This window comes from Panthera onca, chromosome B1 (genome assembly GCF_046562875.1).
Source record: "Panthera onca isolate mPanOnc1 chromosome B1, mPanOnc1 haplotype 2, whole genome shotgun sequence".
Classification (NCBI taxonomy): Eukaryota; Metazoa; Chordata; class Mammalia; order Carnivora; family Felidae; genus Panthera; species Panthera onca.
Genome location: NC_138342.1, coordinates 203288415 through 203311685, shown reverse-complemented (window position 1 = coordinate 203311685; position 23271 = coordinate 203288415). Strand labels below are relative to the sequence as shown.

General features: G+C 56.2%; 1 protein-coding gene across 4 annotated transcripts in view; it reads left to right on the top strand.

The window, feature by feature from the left end:
• The window catches only part of ARHGEF10 (Rho guanine nucleotide exchange factor 10), a 101725-nt gene that overhangs the window by 68043 nt on the left and 10411 nt on the right, over positions 1 to 23271 (top strand). For all 4 annotated transcript variants that reach the window (XM_078445221.2, XM_078445220.2, XM_078445219.2 and 1 more), the window contains 10 exons: positions 1286 to 1458; positions 6275 to 6390; positions 6777 to 6904; positions 7066 to 7166; positions 9258 to 9379; positions 10810 to 10896; positions 13013 to 13191; positions 13694 to 13851; positions 18423 to 18565; positions 22661 to 22835. In XM_078445221.2, the coding sequence (XP_078301347.1) occupies positions 1286 to 1458; positions 6275 to 6390; positions 6777 to 6904; positions 7066 to 7166; positions 9258 to 9379; positions 10810 to 10896; positions 13013 to 13191; positions 13694 to 13851; positions 18423 to 18565; positions 22661 to 22835 (1382 nt within the window). The remainder of the gene's footprint in view (positions 1 to 1285; positions 1459 to 6274; positions 6391 to 6776; positions 6905 to 7065; positions 7167 to 9257; positions 9380 to 10809; positions 10897 to 13012; positions 13192 to 13693; positions 13852 to 18422; positions 18566 to 22660; positions 22836 to 23271) is intronic.

Below are 23271 nucleotides of genomic sequence, written 5' to 3'. Positions count from 1 at the left end.
TGATAACCTCAGAACATCGAGATCCCAAACCTCTGCAGAAGCAAAGATTTTTGATTCAAATAGGATGGGTAGAAATTTGAGGTCAAGTTCACAAACCTCTTCATTTTTAAATATAAAGCACATCTAATTCATAGAACTCAGTCTTTCATTTCCTAGCAGCGTCTGAACTTTGCCTTCTCCCCCTTCCCATGTGGGCTACAAGCTGAAAAGCAAACCCTTTCATAGCAGAGAGAGGTCCAGGAGCTTTGGTCCCAGCTGACTCCTATCAGGTCAAGGATTTCAGTTTAAAGCATGCTGTCTGACATTTTGGTTATTCCCAAATACATTTTGATTGGGAAAAAAAAATCTCAAAGAAAGCAAATTGATTATCAGTAGGAGTAAGAACATTGATTGCTTCAGAGGGGTGGGGTTTTCCTGGTCACATGGAGGGCCTCAGGGTGCTGGCAGCCCTATAGCCTGGACTGGGGGGTGGTCACACAGGTGTCTGCTCTGGCATTTTCCACCTACCTGAACCAGTATGCTTGGTATGTTTCTCTGCGTGCTTCATTTTATCGTTAAAGAAGAAAATAGTCTATGTAGGTCATGGGATTTTTTTTGTGTGTAAATTCTACACAGCCAATAAGTAAAAAATATTTTTAATATTTGTTTACTTTTGAGAGAAAGAGACACACAGAGCACAAGCAGGGGAGGGGCAGAGAGAGGGGGAGACACAGAATCTGAAGACAGAGAATCAGCTCCAGGCTGAACCACAAGATCATGACCTGGGCCAAAGTCGGATGCTCAACTAACTGAGCCACCCAGCTGCCCCCACAGTCAATAAGTATTTTAAACATGGAGTATGATGACATGATTCAATCTTATTAAAATGCTTATGCCACAACCAACAGTACGAGGAACTTTAAGGTTTATTCAAATGAAATGACCAGAGAATATCTCTGTCCACATAGGAGAGTTTCCCTGTTAACAGTATTTGCCAGAATCCACGAGCATCTTTGCTCAAAGAGTCATCGGGGGTCTTCCAGTTCATTCCCTCTAAGCTCTTGTGGGAAACTGAGAGCTCTCTGGGAGATCAGCATTCGTGTTCTCCCGTTTTCCTGGATTAGACAGTGAAGAATTCCTACCCTCTCATCTAAGGGGAGGCCTCATTATGGAACCAAGTGGTAACTGTTGGTAAGAAGGTCATGAGCAGGATGTTTCAATAGGTGGATGTTACTCACCTGACTAAGGGATATAAAAAGTATGAAGACTTGTGCTCGTAATTAACCATGAAATAACGATGTTTCAGCACCTCGGACAGCAGCACGACGTCCACCAGCCAAAGGTATTTGTTAAAGTGGAGTGTTCCTCTCGGACACGTAGAAGTAATAGAGTACGGCAATAATGAAGGTGCTGGAGAAAACAGGTGTCCCCCGGTGTACCCACCTGAGAGCCTGGCGGTCGTTGCCAACGCTAAGCCAAGTAAGTGACACTTTTACTAACGTGCTTGTGCGTCGTGGGGCTGGCATCTGCACTGACCTAATAGACCCTGTTTCCGTGGCCTCAACATGAATCCAAGGACCCAGGTAGATGGTCAAGCCGTTGGATGATGTCGTCTTTGGCGCCTGTGTTTTATGTTGGCTGACAAGTGTAGACTGAACCCTCATCTTTGAGCTTGTCTCCACTGGTGTGCATCCTGTGGGTTTATGGGGAAGCCCCATCACATGGGTGCATTCAGTCTCCCCAGGTTTGATTTCTGTTCTGTTCTGCATTTCCCACATAAGCAGTTAGGGCTCTGGCTCCTGTCTCCTGAGTGTGCACTGAGTTGCCACACAGGACATCCTTGAGTGTGTGGATCTGGGTTGTAGGTTCAGCTCTGCGTGGACCAGCCCGGGAAGCCCTTTGTCTCTTCCCCAGGCTCCTCGTGGAGGGGGTGCTGGGCTGTGCGCCTGACGGGGTGAGATGAGCCAAGGGAGTCCTGATAACTTTGGCAATGCTTCAACAGTTGTGTAATATTTCTTACTAAATATTACTGTGGTCTTTGGACTGTGGATTTTGGAATAGCATAGTATTCATGACTTTCTCCTTCCCTCTCTCTTTTAATCCAAATAAAACCTGGCTGAGTTTCACTCACTTGCTGGCCTCTGCCCGAGTTATGAATGAGAACTTTCAGTAAGCCTTTTTATGCAAGGAATGAGCCTTTATATTAAACATTAATGCTTTTGAAGTATGTATTTTGAAAGAGAGAACATGAGTGGGGGAGGGGCAGAGAAAGGGAGACACAGAATCTGAAGCCGTCTCCAGGCTCCTGGGTGTCAGCACAGAGCCCAACGTGGGGCTCAAACCCACGAACTGTGAGATCATGACCTGAGCTGAAGTCGGACGCTCAACCAACTGAGCCACCCAGGCAACCTAGGGATTGTTGCGTCTGAAAGGAAGGGCTTTAAGGTCAGTGTGGAGCTGCGTGGACTTGGGGACCTGAGACGCTGCTTTGGGGCCTAGCCGCCCTTGTCCCATGTTTCATCCTGTGTTCCTCTTGCTCTCGTGGCTTCTGTTACATGTGCGGTCAGACGCCGGGAGAACGAAGCATTGGGTCAGAGAAGGAAAACTGAATCACTGCTGGTTACTTGGTAAACTGTCTGTTTCTCAGAACAACAAAGAGCAGAATGAAGGTGGCTGGTGATGTTCAGGTGATACCAGCTTCTCCAGGAGAAAGAGTTAACGTGCTTGTCCGTCCATGGAGGAATCGCCCATCGTTAACAGACTGTGGCCATGGAAGGGTTTGATTGGGAATTTTCTGGACGCAGCTTTCCAGATGGAAAGGCCTCAAGGAAGCTCCAGGAAGCAGTGTTCGTGGCCCTGCAGTCCTGGGAAGGGCACTTTGCAGGGTCACTGCCCACCCTGATGTCCCGGTTTCCTGACACAGTCATTTAATGGTGTCAGTTCTGTGTTGGACGTGTTACTTGTTTCAGCATTAACGTTTTTATCATGGTGTTCCTACAGTACGGCTCACCCACCTTACGTGGACAGTGGGCGTTACCTTGGCGGTGACCGGTGGACAGACACTGCCCAGAGCTGGGGGTCCGGTGGGCACCGAGACTACAGTTCAGGAGGTCCCCACACACAGACGTCTGTGGGACGTCTGTTTGCTGGGTTCCAGGTTTAGGGGTGCAGCTTTGCTGTGTGGCCATCAGTCCCGTGGTTTCCCTGTCCACACGGTGGATTGCAATTTTAGCTCTGGGCTCCGAAAAGACCGGTGTGGAGTAAATGTGTTTGGTGGTTTAAATGCCTCCCAGGTTAAAGATAATTTTTTTTTTAACAAATTAAAATGTGTAGATTCCGTGTGCGTTAGAAGACCGAACTCAAGTCGGGCTTCTCCGGGGAAATTTCAGGCTTCTGGGCAGGGGGTCTGGGCTCCTGTGCTCCAGAGGCGCCGGCTGGGAACGTGGTCACTGGCGAGTTCTGCAGCAGGGGTCATCCCACCTGGTCCAGACTCATCAGGAATGAGGGACAGTCTGCTGTTGGGGCCAGAAAGTGACCCACTCTGTGTAGCCGATCCATAGTATCGACCTCCTTCGCACCAGCCTGCGGCCAGCGAGCGGCTTGGTTTTCGTGCAGATAGAACCGTGCCCGTCCACGAGTCACGGTGCAGCAGGCCTGTGCCCAGCGGCTCAGGGTTTTTATAGAACGGCTTCAGATGCGCCCACACTGCTTGTGTTCCTTCGGATTCTCTTGATTTGTCATGCCTCGATTATTTCGAGCCGGGAAGTAGGAACGATTGTGCTCTGTGGATAGCCGCATGACTCTCCTGCTGTTGGGATGGCTGTGCTCTGAAAGCCAGCCCGGAAAATTCGGTGTGTTATTCAGTGCTGGAGATGGAGTGTGGGCGTCACTGCGTAGCAACCACTGTCAGGAGCTGCCGGCGTGGCCGCCGTGCGTGGGCCCCAGGAGCCGCACACACGCCTCGTCCCCAGAAGAGCTGCCGGGTCCGCCTCCCCGGCCCGTGACCTTTCGTTGGCGCTAACGTCTGCGCTGCGGGCCAGTGCCCCCGGGTGCGTGCCGGGTCCTCTGCGGCCCCACCGCTTCGTTGCAGAAAACAGGCCTCTTGAAGTTATTTCGCAAAATTCCGTGCTTTGTTCCGGGGTGACTGAAAAGTTTTCACGGACACTGAGTCGGAGCTGGCGACCTCAGGGCCCCGTTGCCGCCTCCGCCCCCACGGCTGGGTTATGTGCACGGGGCCGCAGCCTGTCTGGGAGTGCATTCACGGGAGAATGAATTTACCTGTCGCCAGAGACAAGGTGTTTTCTTTCTTTCTTTTTTAACGTTCATTTATTTATTTTGAGAGAGACAGAGAGAGCTCACGTGCGCAAGCAGGCGAGGGGCAGAGAGGGAGAGAGAGAATCCCGAGCAGGCTCCACGCTGTCAGCGCAGAGCCTGAGGTGGGGCTCGAACTCATGAACCGTGAGGTTGTGAGCTGAGCTGAGATCAGGAGTCAGAAGGTTACCCGACTCAGCCCCCAGGCACCCCAGGGTTTTCCTCATGCAGGGTCCTTACAGCCTCCGTCCGTTCACCGGCACGTCTGGGGCACCCCCAGTTTTCAGGGAACTGTGCTAAGGGGGGGCCGGGGAGGGGACGGGGTCTTCACTGGAGGAGACCCACCGTCGCCTCTTCAAACACGTCCCGAGGAGAAGGTCTTCAGACGTCTGGAGAAATGGGTGCAGGCTGAGCATGTTGTGGGGGAGCGCGTGCGACTGTGTAGGATTCCGTCCCGTCGCCGTCCCTGAAGATGAGTGTGAAAGTCACCGGCATGGCTGTACTTGTCCGTCCTCGGGGGCACACAGGGCGGGCGGGACCGGCACCTGCCCAGAGTGTTGCTGATTTTCGTGGGGCCCCATGGCGGGCTCTGCACTGACAGCTCGGAACCTGCCTCAGATCTCTGTCCCCCCCACCGCCCCATGTGCTGGGCCACGTGCACCGTGAAAACACAGGGCACCTTGTTCACAATTCTTAAGGATTCTGAGTCACGGTCAGTGGAGCCTGGAACCAACCAGGAGACCTGGTTTCTTCTGGGCCACGCCTGAAAAACCGTCCCGGTGGTCACATGGGTCAACTTTACATCCTGTTCTTCCCTAACAGTACGTTTGTGATTTAAGATAATTTTGGCTAACAACATACTTACTCAATTTCATTTACTGAGTGTCGATGCCCAACCCGGCACAGCCTCGTGCTGAGCTCTGAGGGCAGCTCTGACCACTGGCTCCTGGGCTGACGCCGCGAAGCTGGTGCCGTGGAAACATGAGCCCCGAGAGACACCTCTTGCTCCCTCAGTGGAGCCTCCCCTCGTCCCTGGGTCGGAGCTCCTGCTCCGCCTGTTGCCGGTTACCGTCTAGGGGACGCGAGGCGGTATATTTCCGTGGACGTGGGAGAGAAGTGTGGCTACCACTGCACGTCCTTCAAAGTATGGGCTGTGAGTGTGGTTCTGTGTGCGAATCCTGCCTGTGTGACTGTGGGGGGAAGTGACAGAATACTTGGAACTGCGTCCTGTGACCTGCAGGCCGCCCTGAGTCCAGGGCAGCAGGGGGGGTGGGCCCTGGAGGGACGCTGTCCCCCTCCCCCCTCCCCCCGGACACGAGAGTCCTGTCTGTGTTCCTGTTGTTCACATTAGAGACAGCGCACTGGGGAGCTCACTCTGGTGTCGGATGACCCTGGTTACGGGAAATTTGGTTTGCGTCCGGTGCCGTGTGTAGACACCGCTTACCGCAATGACATCAACAAGGCTTAGAGAACACCCAGAGTGGTAAACCGTCCGTCAGAGCCAGAGCGTGAGGTGCTCCGTGAAACAGCTCACCGGCTCGGGTCACAAAGTTGAGGTCATGAAAGACAGACGCCCAAGGAACGGGCCTAGACTGGAGGAGAGTTAAGGAGACCACAGCAGCTAAGTGCGTGTGGGACCGCGCACCGAGATGACGTGAGTGGGGAGGCTGCATGTTACTTAGCGGTGCTGTGTCCGTGTGGCTCCGTGAGATCGCGGCGTCCCGGGACGCAGGGCGAAGGGCGTACGCGGGGGACCTCTGTGCATCTTTCTTATGTCTGAAATCATTCCACAGTTAAAACTTAGAAAAGGAAAAAAAAAAAAAAAAAAAAAAAACTTAGAAAAGGAAAAACCACCAAGTGCTTGAAAGTACCCACTTTTTAAAAACATTCTAGGTCGACCGGAATCTTAATTTTAGTGCTTTCTCCCCCCGCCAGCGTAGGTGCAGATGGCGCTTCAGGTGCGTGCTGCTTGCTTGTTTTGCAGACCAGGTGTACGTGGGGCCGGGACAGCTGTACCAGGATCTGCAGAACCTCCTACATGACCTGAACGTCATCGGTCAGATTTCTCAGCTGATCGGTAACCTCAAGGGGAACTATCAGGTAACGGTCGAAGCCGCGTGACTCGGAATTCTTTTGTCACTTGTAAGTCCTTGTCAGAGCGTGGCCGTGCCTCCGGGTCCCACCAGACGTGACAATTACGGTGGTTTTAAGAACCAGTCCGACCGCGTGATTTCTCCCGTTTCGGGTGGGGCGGGACTATTTCAGGGTCGCTGTCCTCCGTCTGCGCGTGGCCTTGAGTAGCAGTTCCCTCTCAGACATGTCTGAGCCAGACCGGCACGCGGCCTGAGCCCCGGGGTTCGTGTTTGGAATCCAACAGAGCGTTACTGTCTCCTCTGAACTTTCCTGGTCCTGCCTTGCTGTCCTCCTTGCGCCGGCCCCACCTTGTTAACGCACGTAAAACACGCACGTATGTGTTTCGTTGGCAGAACCTAAACCAGTCAGTAGCCCACGACTGGACGTCGGGTTTACAAAGGCTCATCTTGAAGAAAGAAGAGGAGATCAGGGCTGCGGACTGCTGCAGACTCCAGTTACAGCTTCCCGGGAAGCAGGACAAGTTAGTAGTGACCCTGCCAGGGGCCTCCTTGGCCGGCTGGGCAGCCCGCTCTGTCGTGACGCCAGCCTTCGTGGTCTGGTGATGGCGCCGGGCAGGCAGGGTGCAGTGTCCCGGATGGGGCACACTGTGGGACACGAATGCCTTTCCTCTGTCCCTGGCAGGTCCGGGCGGCCCACGTTCTTCACGGCTGTGTTCAATACGTTCACGCCTGCCATCAAAGAGTCCTGGACCAACAACTTGAAGATGGCCAAGCTCGCCCTGGGTAAGACTGGGCTCATGGGAGCTAAGTGAGGGATGGTCGCACGACCAGGCTGCGTCCGCTGGTCCCCTGGTTTTCTCCGTGATGGTGAAATATGTGCCTAAGAGGATAAAACCAGGTCGAGAATGACCTCGACGATAGATTCATCCATTCACCTGAAAGAATGTTTTTATTTTTTATTTTTTTAAATGTTTATCTACTTTCGAGAGAGAGAGAGAGGCAGAGCACGAGCGGCAGAGGGGCAGAGAGAGAGACACAGAATCTGAACTGGGTTCCAGGCTCTGAGCTGTCAGCACAGAGCCTGACATGGGGCTCGAACTCACGAACAGAACCGTGAGATCATGACCTGAGTTGAAGTCAGGCGCTTAACCGACCGAGCCACACAGGTGTCCCTGAAAGAATGTTTTTAAACGGGAAAAATTGGCTCCAGGATGAGTGATTTTTTAAGACCTCTGTGTTATAATTTAGGGATCCTAGAAAAAAGTAAGCCGTCCCTTTTATTGTAACAAAACATTGACATCAGCTGAGACTGCCAGCACTCGCAATAAAGGCCCGTGAGTCTGTGGCCCGGGAGTCGGGAGTCGGGTCTGGGTCTAGCCGTGGTTCCCCCTCCCCAACCTGGGAGAAAGTATAGGGTGGCACCGAGTAGTCACTCAACGATCCTGCAGCAGGAAAAGGAAGTCCTGTAGTTTGATCCGAGACAAGTTGACCTCATGGTTACTTTCCTGCTCCTTTGTCCAAAGCCTTGCTGTCTTTCCATCCACGTATCGGGCAGACCTCTCTCTCTAGACCTGCGTAGGGAGATGTGTGTGACTCACACACACGGGTCTGTTGCTCAGCTCACGCTGGATATTGCGTGCATGTACACATGTGTGTGCAGTTCTCTTTGAGATGTGGTCGTTAAATGAAAATTAGACACAGAAGGGAACTGGGCCCTTGTGATGCTCTCGCCCCCGGAGCTGTGATGAGTGAAGCGCCCTTGTCCCACGTGAGCCCCCCCTCCTTCCTGAATAATCTAATGCTTCATCAGGCCAGGCTCCTCAGCAAGTCCACAACCCAGGAAATGGCCCGCTCCCTGAGGAGTGAGCTGAACCTGGAAACGAGCTCTCTGTGTCTTTAAGAGCTTTCATTAAGAGCCCAGAGCTGAGATGGGCAACTTGCTCTATAGCAAAATATGTCCTCGTTTCACTTTTTTTTTGTCCTATACCGTTGTCCCGTTGTCAAAAACCCTCTCACTGTATCTGTGGTATTTGAATCTGGACATTTCCGTTGCTTAAAAAAAAGGGGATCAAGAAAAACAGCCTTAGGTGCTTTACAAGTGACGTCTCTCAGCCCTTTGCGCCAGCGCAGTCACGGGGAGCACACCGGAACGCCGGACGGACGCGCTTTCTCAGATAAAGCAGCGAACATACTGCTTTTCCCTTGAGGAAAGATTGTGCTGTTTTCCAGAGATGAATGTTTAGTTCTGCTATCCCCTGTAGGGCAGGAGGCCCGAGTCTGGGGTCCATGCGCCCAGGGCAGGAGGCCCAAGCCTGGGGTCCACGCTCAAGAGAGGAGGCCCGAGTCTGGGGTCCACACGCCCAGGGCAGGAGCCCGAGGCTGGATCCGCGTGCTCAATGGCGGGGGGGGGGGGGGGGGGTGGCTGAGCATGGGGTGCGTGCGCACTGGGTGGGGGGCCCCGAGCCTGGAGTCCGTGCGTAAGACAGGAGGCCAAGCCAAGCCTGGGGTCCGCACGCTCAGTGCGGGGGAGGGGGGCGCTGAGCATGCCGTGCGTGCGCCCAGGGCAGGGGGGCCCGAGCCTGGAGTCCGTGCTCAAGAGAGGAGGCCCGAGTCTGGGGTCCACGCGCACAGGGCAGGGGGCCCGAGTCTGGGGTCTGCACGCAGGATAGCAGGCCCGAGCCTGGGGTCTGCGCGCGCAGGGTGGGGTTGGGGGGCTGAGCCTGGGTTATGCACGCAGGGCAGGGGGGCGGCGAGCCTGGGGTCCACGCACACAGGTTGGGGGGGAAGGGTGGCCCGAGCCTGGGCTCCACAAGGCCCCCAGGAAGCTGCCGATGGCTCAGCTGTCCCTCCCCGTTCTCTCTGACCTGACCACAGAGGAGGAGAACCACATGGGCTGGTTCTGCGTGGAGGATGATGGGAATCAGATTAAGAAGGAGAGACACCCCCTCCTCGTGGGACACATGGCAGTGACGGTGGCCAAGCAGCAGGAGTTCAAGGTGACAGGAGGGTGGACCGGGAGACAGGGCCCACTGTCTATGTGCCCTCTTGGTCTGGGTGGGGACAGCGCCCCATGTTGTTGCCCCAAGTCAACTACGGTCTCCCCTTCTCCGTGGCTGTGTGGCAGGGAGCCAGTTAGGATCATTAGAGCACGAAGGCGAGGCCTGCCTTTCTGCTCAGCCGTCGGCCTGGCGCTGGGGCTTTGTCGCGCATCTGACGCCTGCAGGGCACCCTTAGTCCTCCCAGGGCACACGTCTCAGACCTGTGGGCTCAGCTGCCCTTGGCTTGGCGGCATCCAGGTCCCACTGTAGGTCACGGTCAGTGGGTCACAGTCAGAGGGCGGCCCCCAGGTCCCACAGTGGGTCACGGTCAGTGGGTCACAGTCAGAGGGCGGCCTCCAGTTCCCACAGTGGGTCACGGTCAGTGGGTCACAGAGAGCGACATCCAGGTCCCAAAATGGGTCACAGTCAGAGGGCGGCACCCAGTTCCCACCATGGGTCACGGTCAGTGGGTCACAGTCAGAGGGCGGCCTCCAGTTCCCACCGTGGGTCACAGTCAGAGGGCAGCATCCATTTCCCACGGTGGGTCACGGTCAGTGGGTCACAGAGGGCGGCACCCAGTTCCCACCATGGGTCACAGTCAGAGGGCGGCACCCAGTTCCCACAGTGGGTCACAGTCAGTGGGTCACAGTCAGAGGGCGGCATCCATTTCCCACGGTGGGTCACGGTCAGTGGGTCACAGTGAGAGGGCGGCCTCCAGTTCCCACCATGGGTCACAGTCAGAGGGCGGCACCCAGTTCCCACCGTGGGTCACGGTCAGTGGGTCACAGTCAGAGGGCGGCATCCACCTCCGACAGTGGGTCACAATCAGAGGCTTCGTGTTTGCCTGAAGGGTCGCACACTGTTTGCTGAAGCGACTCTGGGCCGAGGGGCTGTTTTGTTCGTGGTCCTGTGCTGCCTGTTGAGGCACCACAGCGGGTGTCTTCGGGGACATGTGGATGTGTCCTCCCGTGAGAAACAAGTAAAGACACTCCTGCCTCCTCGTCTCAGGCCAACACCTGGGCCTGGAGCCTGGGCCCCCTGCGGCTCCCCAGGGAGGCGGGCTGGCAGGCAGAGGTCAGGACCGCGCGTCCACGTGCCCAGGCCACCAGCATCCGGTACGCCGCAGCCGCCCGTGCGCCCCGAGACGTTTGCGGCGTGTCCTGGGGTCCGAAGATACTCAAGTGATGACCCATGTGGCTCCTTAGAGGGTTGCCTCCAAAAAGCCGATTTTAGTCTGTTTTTTTCCTCCCATTCTGATCTCTAATACGTAATCACCTGCGGTTTTTGTGTCTCAGTGTCAGAAGTCTGTCATCCGCTCAAGGCACCGTGGCGTCTGGACACCTCCTGGTCCTGTGTTAAATGTGGGCGTTTGATTTTATTCCCGCTAGATCGAATGTGCCGCCTACAATCCTGAGCCCTGCGTGAATAATGAGGTTCAGCCGGATTCGTCGTCCACGGCGCATGGTTTCCTGTGGGTAAGACGCGCTGCGTGTCTTTAATGCGGGTCCCTGAAGAATCAGGGTCCGTGGGCCGCGTGACGAGAAGCCGTAGGTTTGAAAGGTTCAGACTTGGAACGCGTGCTCGCTGCCCGCCTGTCCTGGGCTGTGTTTATAAACACGGAAGTCACGGACCAGGAGAGGGGACTGAACACTTTCGGGAAAGATGTGCGAGTCTCCCTGCCTTTTCTTTCCCATCTAAAACTTTACCAGGTTAGATTGAACCAATTTAACGAATATAGGAATTTAAATGTTTCTTTAATTTGGGTGGTTAAATCTCACGAGATTTCTTTTTTCCCTGTCCAAGCCGTTGCTGGCTTTTTTACACTGGAAACTTAGTAGTTAATTTCTTCCAAATGAAGTGTTGCATTTGGACTACGCTGCAGTTGAAGCGGGGTTTCTGGTTCCTGCACCCAAAGTGCGTCGCCACGCACTGTGTTTTGAGGTCTCCTGTGCCCCGCTCCCTGCGCTCCCCCGGCCTCCTCCCCGACGGGCGCCCTGCTGTCTTACAGCTCCGAGGTGCCCAGTGCTCAGGCGACCTCTCCTGCCCCCAGCCAGCGCCTCTGTGTGGTCAGTGGCCTCCCTGAGTGCGCAGAAGGGGCCGCCTCATTACCGGGCTGTTCTGTGCACCCAGGACCGAGGGTGGGACGGGCTTATCTCCCTAAGGTTTTTGAACGTGAAGAGAGTTTTCCCACCAGTCCGACGTGGAATGGGTACCTCACTCCCTCTCCTGGTCGCACCCCGCCCCTGCCGGTCAGAGCAGGGCCGGCTGGTGGCACCGTTCGCCTGGAAGGCTGTCCGAGCAGGACGCTTATGTGAGCGTGGAGACACCGCAGGAAGGGTCAGGGGAGTGTGGCAACATTTGCAAAGCCGGCACGAAGGACAGAGGGTCTGTGAAGCCTAAACACCACCTACTCGGCCAACTTTCCCCTCCAGGACCTCGCGAGCTCTGTGGGGTCAGTTCTTCCGAGAGCAAGATCCCACTCTTCCCCACTTAAACAACAATTTAAGTTGGGGGCGTCCGGGTGGCTCAGTCGGTTCAGCGTCCGACTGGCTCGGGTCATGATCTCGTGCTTCAGGAGTTCGAGCCCCGCATCGGGAGCCTGGAATCTGTGTCAGATTCTGTGTCTCCCTCTCTCTCTGCCTCTCCCCCACCCACACTCTGTGCGTGTGTCTCTGTCTCAAAAATAAAAATCATAAGTAAACCAACAGTTTAACTTCAAATTGGAAACGAAGTTTGCCGAGTGTGTTCAGTGACCCGGCAGATAGGTTCGCGGGCCTCCCCGCGGTGACACAGGTGTCACAGGCGCCCGCACACGGCCTCGCACGCGAACGCTGGTGACCACGTGGGGAGGCGTTCTGACGCTGCCTCGTCTCAAGAGCTCGTTTTCCTAGGTGAGCGTTAGTGTTAAAGTGCTGAGACTCGGTATTCGGGTACTTAGGACTCAAGTGGTGCCTGAGCTGGCCGTCACCTGTGTGGTGCTGGGGACGCGGGTTTTCAGGGATGGAAACACGAATTGTAAAAAGCCGAAACCCCCCTCCTGTTATGAGAATTAACGGGAAGAGCAGCCTCGTGAGTTGAAGAGAAATGTGCTCTGACGGCAGATCGTTTAGGCGCCCCCGACCCTCTTAATCGCGCCGGCCCTTGTGGGCATGTCGGTTCTCTCGTTGCCATGGAGTGTCAGGCCTCCGCGTGCTGTGGAAGCTCCCAGTGCACCTTCCCCCCCACCCCCCCCCGCCTCAGATCTGAAGCTGCTGTGGAAGCGCCCAGTGCTCCTCTCCCCCCACCCCTGCCTCAGATCCTAAGCTGCTGTGGAAGCTCCCAGTGCTCCTCCCCCCCACCCCTGCCTCAGATCCAAAGCTGCTGTGGAAGCGCCCAGTGCTCCTCTCCCCCTACCCCTGCCTCAGATCCAAAGCTGCTGTGGAAGCTCCCAGTGCTCCTCCCCCCCCCCCCCCCGCCTCAGATCTGAAGCTGCTGTGGAAGCTCCCAGTGCTCCTCCCCACCCCCCCCCCCCCGCCTCAGATCTGAAGCTGCTGTGGAAGCTCTTAGCCGCTCCTCTCTCCCCCCTCACCCCCCACCCCACCCCTGCCTCAGATTGGAAGCTGCACCAGTCAGATGGGCCAGATCGCCATTGTCTCCTTTCAAAGCTCCAGCCCCAAAGTCATCGAGTGCTTCAACGTGGAGTCTCGGACGCTGTGCATGGTGTTCATCCCTGCGGAGCCCGGGGCCGCGCCGGGCGTGCCCACCATCTGCCTGGGCACTGAGGAGGGGAGGTGAGCCCCGCGTGCCGCTCCGTGACGAGGAGCCAGACGGTCACCTGCTCCATCTGTTGGGTGACGCTGCGTGGCGAGAGTGGCTGGGGTCGCTGACCTTTGACACGACCAGCAAGTGCGCCCGTGCTGCCTGGCGCTTCCCCTGACGTGTTTCTTCTCATCCCTGATTTCAAAAGTACCTTTCTCTTCATGTTTTGGAAAAAACACGGCCAGAGTCTGTGCTGTAAACATACTGAACACAGACACCTTTTAAAGGAAAGTTAACATGGTTTTCCTGATATGAAGTTTTAAGACAGATTGAAAGAAGTAATTTTTTAAAATCTGTGTAACCCAAACTTTCTCCTTTAAAATGAAGCGAAGGGGGCTGAGAGGCATTAGTGTTTCTGCCCAGGGCGGGAGGAGGCGGGAAGGGCTGGGGCGTCACGAGCACTTTGTGATGAGATGAGGCTGCCCTTCCTTCCTGAGCAAATGCGCTGACAAGGTTTGCGTTCTTCTCTCGAAGCATCTCCATTTACAAGAGCAGCCAAGGCTCCAAGAAGGTGCGTCTGCAGCACTTCTTTACCCCGGACAAGTCCACGGTCATGAGCCTTGCCTGCGCGGCCCAGAGCCTGTATGCCGGCCTGGTCAACGGGGCCGTGGCCGTCTACCAGAAGGCGGAAGGTAATTGCGTCTGCGCTGTGCGTGCGTCTGCGCGGCCGGTCTCGTGGCCGTGTCCGGGGGTTTGCTGTGGACTGAGCTGTGTGCTTCTGGGTCACATCCCCACCAGCGCTTACCCCCACCTGTCCCGGGCACGTGACTTCCCAGCCCCGAAAGGAGCATCCCAGCTGCACAGGAGGGAAGCTGTTTCAGAGGACGGTCTCCTGGTGACCCCTTAGCAGGCCGCCAAGTACCTTCCTCTGTGTGCGTCTGTCTCCCCACAGCCACGATTCTGTCCCCCGGCCCCGCAAGGCTCTCTTACCCGGTGGAGGGGGGGCACTGCAGGCCACCCGGGTGAGCGGCTACGCGAGGTTGTCACCAGCCCACCAGCCCGGCCATCGTCCCTCCTCCTCAGGCTCCTTCTCTTGTCACAGGCTTGGCTGAGCATTCCAGTGGCTTCCGGTGACAGCAGAGGGGCCGGTGGGCATCTCTTCCCCAGGGCCTCCGGGGCCCCCCGGGCTGCAGCTCTCAGAGGCAGAGGCAGGGGCCCTTGTGTCCACACCTGCTCCTGCCAGTTCTGATCTGACGGATTGTCGCCCCTTTGCGGGAAGCTCTTGTTCTCAGGGGCTCCTTCTCACCTCACCCCTGGCTGGCAGGCCTCCCTGCACCTCTCGTCCAGGGGTTACACGGACATGTGGGATTGCCGCCCCGGGGCCTCAGCGCTAAGACGTCGTGTCTTGGCTGGCTCTGGCGCCATAGCAGATGCCACAGAGCGGGGCCTGAGCAGGGTGTGGCAGCGGGTCCCTGGGGAGAGTCGCTTTCTGCTGTGGAGGGCGCCTCCCCACCGAGGGACAGGGTCCTCATGCGGCGGACGGAGCACGCGCTCTGGGGCGTCCCCTTCTTGCAAGGGTGCTGGTCCTGTCACGGGGCCCCACCTGACACGGTACGTGTGAGCGCTCAGCGCCCTACCTACCCTTCCTCTGCCCAGTCCGGGCCGTTTGCACATCCTGGCTGGTTTCCACGGCAACTGGGCAGCCCCGTGTCCAGTTGGGTCCCCGACAAGGAAAAGTAAAATGGCAAATTTATCAGAAGGGTTGAGTGAGGGAAGCCAAGGGCTGAGGCCCCATAAGGAATGGGGGTTGCCTGGCCCCCCTGGGGCCTTTCTGTTCCTGATACCTGCCTGTCTGCCTGTGGTCCACCCCAGGAACCCCCACCCTGGCTCCTGCCCTCCTGTGGTCCTCCCCAGCACCTGCCCACCTGTGGTCTACCCCAGGAACGCCACCCCTGCCCAGCTCCTGTCTACCTGTGGTCCACCCCGGGAACCCCCACTGCCCCGACTCCTGCCCGCTATTGTCCACCCCGGGAACCCACCCCCACCCCCGCCCTGGCTCCTGCCCACTTGTGGTCCACCCTGGGAACCCACCCCCACCCCCGGCTCCTGCCCACCTGTGGTCTACCCCAGGAACCCCACCCCCACCCAGCTCCTACCCACCTGTGGTCCACCCCAGGAACCCCCACCGGCTCCTGCCCACCTGTGGTCCACCTCGGGAACTCACCCCCACCCCTGCCCTGGCTCCTGCCCGCCTGTGGTCCACCTCGGGAACCCCCCTCCCCCCGGCTCTGTACTGGGGTCAGTCACCATCTCAGGGACAGTCTGAGTGTTGGCTGGTTCAGGGGACCCTGAGCTGGTCACCAGCGGCTGCAGATGGGCACAGGTCCTACTCCTCACGTCCGGGGGGCGAACAGAACAGTACCCAGAGGTGAACATAGCTCTCAGGGCACCCAAAGAGCGCTGGGGGTGCTGGGGTCAGAGTCGTGTGCGGGAAGGCCGTGGAGCCAGCCTGGAGGTGCCCGTCCTGTGGAGCTCGGCCAGGGGGCCGGGCCGCTGCGGGACCCCGGGAAGGGCGCAGGCTAGAAAGGGTGGGGAGCAGGGGTCTGTGCCCTTCCTGAGGGCGGCCAAGAGCCATTAGCGGGTTTGTCTGTCTTTGTCTGACCTGTCTCCTACGTTACAAGCAGTAGGATTTGCTCATTTTCTATGGCCAAATGATATTCCGTTGTATGCATAGCACATCTCTGTCCATTCACACGTTGGGGGGCACTTGGATCTTCTCCGTGTCTTGGCGATTGTAAATAATGCCGTGTGAACACGGGGCGGACAGGCCTTTTCAAATTACTGTTCGCGTGTCCTTCGGGTAAGAGCCCAGAAGTGGGACAGCTGGGTCGTAGAGTAGTTCTGTTTCTAATCTCCTGAGGAGCCTCCACACTGTCGTCCAGAGCGGCTGCACCAGTTTGCACTCCCACCAGCTGTGCACGAGGGTCCCCCTTTTGCCGCATCCTCGCCAACACCTGTTGTTTCTTGTGTCTTTGATGATGTCATTCTCACAAGTGTGGAGCGATGGCCCATTGTGCTTTCACTCCATTTCTCTGATGACGCTGGTGCTGACCGCAAGTTCACGTACCTGTCCGCCGTCTGAATGTCTTCTTTGGAGAGGTGTCTCTTCCCCACTGTCGTGTTCTCTGAGGGGTGACGATGTGCCTAGCCGGAGGGGGAAAGGCTGCTTCTCAGCCAGGCACTGCTGCAAGCATCTGACTTTTCAGGGCGTTCGAAATCTGGAATGTTCTGTAGGAAATTTCCAGATTTTTAAGTGTGGCTCAAAATGTCATTGGCATGGGTTTGCACCCAGCTGTGGTTGGACAGCCTGGTTGAGGACTCAGGTCTGGAGGGAAGACTGCAGAAAGAGGCTGTCCCCAGACAGGTGGCGTGTCAGCTGGAGCTGAGGCCCGCATCCCAGGGACCGACATTGTGCCCTCCCCGTGGCCCCCAGAGGATCTTGTGTACGGGATCTGTAGAAGGAGTGACTTAGGTGGTCGGAAAACAAAGTTCAGTTGTTAGAAGTTAGTCCCAAACCAAAATAACTTGACAGCAGCAAGCGTCTTGATTCGGAGGACGTGGCCACATCGGGGGGGCAGGCCCCATGGGGCAGGGGCAGGGGCAGGGGCAGCAGGGATCCACAGCCCTGCTCTCTCAGTCCCGTGCGAGTGTTGGGGAGAATCGCGTCTCAGCTCGGAGCCTCTGTGATCCCATCGAAAGTGGAGACTGCGGGGTCTCAAAGGGCTCTGAGTCCCAGATGAGAAGGCCTGTGTGCTTCTGTGTGTATGTATGTGCACGTGTGACTGCTAGTGAGCGTGTGCTTGTGTGTGCACGCATGTGTAACCACACGATGATACTCCGGGTCCAGTGCGGATTTTACAAATGATTTTACAGGTCATTGTCCACTGGAACCAGTAATTGTCCTGCAACATCTTTTGGCTTAATTGTAGCATAAAAGCATCTCCATTTAAGTTGAATTATAACTTGAAAGTGTGCCATGGAATTCAGAACCTGCCTGGTTGCCTCCTGGTGGTTGCACAACCTCAGCTAAAGTTATTCATAAAGAGGGATTGGATTAAAAGGTTCAGTGCTTCAGATCTAGAACACAGAAGCCAGAACTTGGTTCGGAACCAAGACTGTGCCCTCGTCCCTGAGCAAAGCTCTGGTTTGATTAGGAAGTCAGAGGCACTGGTGGATGAACCATTAAATGCTTTCAGGCATAGGGGCGCCTGGGTGGCTCAGTCAGTTAAGCATCTGACGACTTCAGCTCAGGTCACGATCTCACGGTTCGTGGGTTCGAGCCCCGCGTTGGGCTCTGTGCTGACAGCTTGGAGCCTGGAGCTGCTTGGGATTCTGTGTCTCCCTCTCTCTCTGCCCTTCCCCCACTTGTGCTCTGTTTCTGTCTCTCAAAAATAAATAAATGTAAAAAACAATTTTTTAAAGATGTTTTTAGGCATGATGGCTTAATTTGTGGTTGCTTTGAAAATTGAAAAATTTATTTTAAATTTTCACAGGACAATTATGTAGTCACGTTGAAAACGTGTGTCTAGTCTTGCTTTACATATTTTTTACCGCTCTCCAAGTTGTTGACTCTACTTCATGTGAAGTATGACAGACCTCATCCTTAGATCCTTGAAAGTATTTGCAAAGCGACATATTTCATCAGGGCCTGTGCTTCAGGACCAGAGCGAGCGAAAGCCTCTCCTCCCAGTTCTGACTTACTGTTCTAATACAGGGAAGATATGGTCCATCCTGATGATACAGGATGCGTATCAAGGGAAAGCTCAAAAGAGCGAGCAGGCAGCGGGAGGTGCGGACGTTGGCCCGCACCGTGTGGGTGTGGATCCCTCCTCCTGACGACGGGGTCATTTCGTGTATTGGTGTTGTAGATGACAGGGCGTATGAGACACCTGGGCGCCGGGCACCTTGCTGAGCTGATCAATCACCTCGTCATGCCTCACACTGTCACGGCCACCTCGCGCGGGCCGTTTGTGCGGGACACGCGCCAGGTGGCCGGGCTGGGGTCGTGTGCGCTCCGGGCTCTGCCACCGTGCTGAGTTGCCTCGTGGAAATGGTGCTCGTGGAACTCTGGACGCCCAGCACCACGTGTGAATGTCACGGTTACTGATGATATTTTGCCTGTTACTTAAAATGAGCTGGGATCCTGTCCCTACTCCCTGTGTACAGATAACTGAATTTGAAAGTAAAATTTTTGTTTTTCAAGATGGATCCTGGAGTCCCGAACCTCAGACAGTGATAAAACTAGGCGTGCTACCAGTTAGAAGTCTCGTAATGACGGAGGACACGTTATGGGCAGCTTCGGGAGGTCAAGTTTTTACGATCAGCGCCGAGACCCACACAATAGAGGTAAGCCCCTTGAGTGCGTGGCACAGGAGAGACGCATCTTAGAGCTGGCCCCAGTTAGCCTCCGATGCTGGCGGTCAGAGGGCCTCTGGCCAGCTGATGCTGGCAGCCTCTTGCATGTGGCCCTGCACGGAGAGAAAATTCCTCCTAGATTTGGGAGGGAAATCTGGGGAAGACCATATTAAGTAGATAACTCAGCTAACGCCCGTGAAAGAACAGTTGCTTATTTATCTGCTAACGACCACAAACACATTACTTTAAAAAACGTGCTCAGTACGAACATAATAGTCTTCAAGGACATGGACAAACTTGACATTTGATCGAAGTGGCCTTTTCCAATCAGTGCAATCCGTGGATTGTTCAACAAAGGATCAGGAGACAACGGGCCATGTGGAAATGTGGAGCCGTGCCTCTGGCCCCGAGCCTTTTCCCTTGTAAACATTACAGATGGAGGTAATTTTAAAAACATAAACAAAATCATAAACTTAGATAGAAAGCAGTACAATGTTCTCATTACTTTGTAGCGGGAGAGATTTTCCAAGCATGACACATGCCTAGAAGTTGCCATAATAAAGAAAATAAATTTGGTGTGGTTTTAGAACATTTTCTGTGCACATTTAATAAGTGTGTGTTTGTATAGAAACTTTTGTAAATGAAAATGAAGAAAATATATGCCACATCTGTGGCTGAGAGGTAATGTTCCTATTAAAGAGAATTCTTATTAACTTTAGGAGAAAGAAGCCAAGCTAGTAAAAAATGTTCAGAGGACATAAGGCAGCTCAGAGAAAAATACGAATAGGGCACTAAACTAAGAATCGTGCAGCGCACAGGTATGTGTTCATACACCCGGCCAGTGTACTCACACACGTGTTTACCCGTACGTACGGGCATATGTGTGTTAGCCTCATCTCTAGAAAGCGCTTATTGTAACAAGGAGCCATTTTTCAAATGGGCGAAAGGTGAAACGTTCTCACTTTCCAGCGTTGGCGAGCTGTGGGCGCGTCGTGGCTGGTCCTGGGCAAGTCCAGGGCTCCGGGACTCAGCCAGTGGAGGGAGGCCACTGTGCGGCGTCTCCGGAAGGCAATCCCGCGTTGGCGTCTGGCATTCAAAGGGCTCAATCCTTTTCCTGGCAATGCCACCGCTAGACGTTTGCTCCTTAGATAAGCTCACGCGTGTGTGGGTGAGGTTACGTATTGCCACGTCGTGTGATATCACGAATGGTTGAAAATACCCAACGAGCACCAGTGGGAGAACTAGGTAAATAACGTCATACCTGGCAGTGGCAGGAGAGAATGAGCGGGCAGCGCTGGCAGGTGTTCAGTTAAGCGGAGGAGGGGCAGGTTGCAGAGTGTTGTTGTGTGAACGTACAGGTACAGAGAGTGCCCGCAGAGCGCTTTACATATTACCTGTTGTTAGCAGTTGCTTAACACGTGCATGTGTGTGTACTTTCAGAGACACACAAAAAGCCGTCCTAAGCAGGGTAGCAGGGATGAGAGAGAAAGAATTTTACTTATTATACCTTTGAATTTTTTGCCCATTTTATATATTTCTTCTTTTATTAAAAGTTGCACGTACCTAATTATTTTCTGTCTACACATGACCATTTCTCACCTCTACTCTAAATGAACTCAGATAGCAAAGGTTTTGTTTTTTTTTTCCGCCAATGAAACAAATCCTGTCACAGAGAAAAATTCCTCTGAGCATCACACCAAAGGTGGTAGAGAAAGGAATCTGTTCAGGGGAGGGTCCCCGTCATCCCCGTGAGGGCCCTGAGGGCATTTTGGAATGACTGTTGCCAATCTCCACAAACTCGTGATCAACTGTAGTCATCGTGGACTTCCGAAAATATTCGTCTAGACTCTCCTTAGGAAGGGTCGCCGGTTCAGCCAGGACAGGGGCTTGAAGACATTTTGCCAGCACTCATTGAGACACGTCTCAAGACGTTCGTGAAACCCGTTCACGGACACGCTTGGTGGCAGATTCTGTAACGTCAGAAGGTGGACCGTAAGGCTCCAGCCCGTTGTAGGAGCTCCTTCACGTCACAGAGCGTGGGCTGACCGCGGTCAGAGTAACACCGAGTCCGTGCGGGCCTGGGTGGACGGTGTTAGACTGCGCGAGACCCCCGAGGGCGGCACAGGACAGCAGGCCTTCGGGAAGTCACCAGGCGCCACACCTGGACGCGCTGGGTCCCAGACGGGCTCGAGGTCGATGCACTTTCCGTTGGACCACAGCTAGCTTTTCTGTGGCTTGTCCTTGATGTGCCAGTCCAGGGTCCTGCAAGACCCCACCTCCTGCAGCTGGCAGAAAGTCAGCCAGCGGTGGCTCTGGCCGCGCCAGGCAGCTGGCAGGAAAGAGCGGAATCGTGGCTTCGATGCCAGGGACACACAGGGCAGGACAGAAACGCTGGATTATTTCTGCCCGAGAGCCCTATGCCGCCGGCTGTCCCGGCCGAGCAGAATTCCTGGAAGGAGACGACGTAGAGCCTGTGAGGAGGGACGGCTGTCACGTGCGAGAAAGGTTGGGGGAGCCTGAGAGCCTGGTGGGAAGAGAGGGCGGCACAGGTGGGGTCGGAAGGGACCTCACGTTCATTACGGACGAGCTTAGGGCTATTCCTCGGTCCCTGTGAGCATCGCAGATGGCCACCAGGGCGGGAGGTGTCCCACGACAGCCACGTCTGGCCGGAGCAGGGACACCACCACGCTGGGTGGATGGTGAGCCACCGAGGGGCTTTAACGTGAGCAGATGTGAGGAAGTCGTGCTCTCCGAAGGCCGGTTTGCCTCAGCGGAAGGGGGTGCTGCTGGAGACCACGCACGTGGGTGGGGGGGCCACAGGACCTGCAGGCCTGCAGGACGAGCTGGTTCTGGGAGGACAGGCCACCGGCCGCGAAGTGCAGGAGACGCGTCAGCGGGCAGTCGCGGACAGCGTGCGCCAGCAGCACTGGAGACGTGCCCGCGGCATCTTGGGAGCACATCAAGGCCGCATGTGACGGGACTCGGGACAGAAAGGAGGACAAACCGCAGTGAATGGATAAAGTAACTTGCCGGAAAGCAGTGGAAAAAAGGGGGTGTGGAGCAGCGGCGGGCCCTCGGAACATTCTGGAAATGCTAGTTCTGGGCCCCACCCTCAGCCTACTGAATTAGAAACCGGGATTGAGGGCCAGCAACCTGTGCTTCCTCGTCTTTCCTGGAGTGTCCGCGGCAAGGACAGAACGTGGCTTTGCTCCTTGATTCCCGAGCTTGTGTAACGGGCACAACCCTCCCCCCGGATGTGCCTTCCTCCCCCAGGGAGTAGTGACCGCCATGTCGTAGGCCCAAGAGGAGCAGCCGGGGAAGGCGGGCAGTTCAGCGGGCTCTACACAGCCCCCCCTGCGCTTAGACTTTTGGGACCAGCCCTTGGGTCAGAGAAGTAAGCCCGCCTGTTTCCCGTGTGGCTCAGCCTCCAGTGTTTCCATCTGGAGGACTGTGTGGGGAGGACCGTGTGGGGTTTGGTCTGCCCTGAGGACCCCGTGTCTTCACACGGAGTCTCCAGGCTCACACCCCTCCTCCAGACCTAGCAGACAACACGCCAGCTGCCCAGTGCTGGCCCATCCGCGCTGTGACCAAGTCACAAAATCTGCCCCCGTGGGTCCCCATAGAGCAGGGTTGTCAGGATGGAGATGTGGACGGGGCAGAGCTCGGCCAGAAGCCCGGGAGGAAGGACCTGGTCACACAGACAAGTAGCAGGTGGCTTTTGTGGGCAGGCCAGGGGCGACTGCAAACCCAGACACCGTGGGCAGCCCAGGAGCGCTGGGAGCAGTGGGGTCAGACAGGCCGTCTCGGGGCCGCCCAAGGCCGGGGTGTGGACCTCCATTCCCGCTCGGGATTTGGGGGAGGGCTGCTGACTCCCCACCAAAGTCGGGGGCGCTGGCTGGCCTCCTTTGGCCATCGTGTCTCCCTGTTCCCGGGCCTTCCGTCCCTCTGTCCCTCCCGTCTTCCTGCTCTCGCCCCGCCCCCCCCCCCTCCCGCCCCGGCGGGGGACTGCCGGGCTGTGCCTCCTCGGTGGGCGGGGCTCCAGGCACACCCGCTGCCCCGTCCACCGCTTCTCCTTGATCTCTCCAGAATCAGCTGGACGCCCACCAGGAAGAAGGCATGGTGGTCTCTCACATGGTCGTCGCTGGCGTGGGGATCTGGATCGCCTTCACCTCTGGCTCCACGCTTCGCCTCTTCCACACGGAGACGCTCAAGCATCTGCAGGACATCAACATAGCCACGCCTGTGCACCATATGCTGCCAGGTAACTGCACCCGGGGGCGGGGGGGGGGGGTGTCCCCCGAGGGAGGACACGGCGGGGGACGTGGCGTGCAGGCGCGACCCTTCCGGGCGAGGGCGCTGTGCGTACCGCGACTCTGTGCGCTGGCGTGGAACCGTATTCAAGCACCACTTTCGTAGGTCAGGAGCCGTTGATCATAGCCCGTGTGCGCCAGTTAAGCCTGCTAAGACTCCACCCTGGGAGCAAGCTGAAGAACAAAGAGGAGGAAAAGACCTGCTGGGGCGGGGACAGCTCCCAAGGGAAGCCAGAGACGCAGCTTCTAGGCTGGGAGGCCGCCAGACACAGAGCAGGAAGGATGCCGCTAGCGGGGGTGGGGGGGGTGGGACAGGGGACAAAACCAGCAAAGGTGCAGGAGTGCGGCTGTGAGGTGGCAAGTAGCTTATGTGTGTGTGTGTGTGTG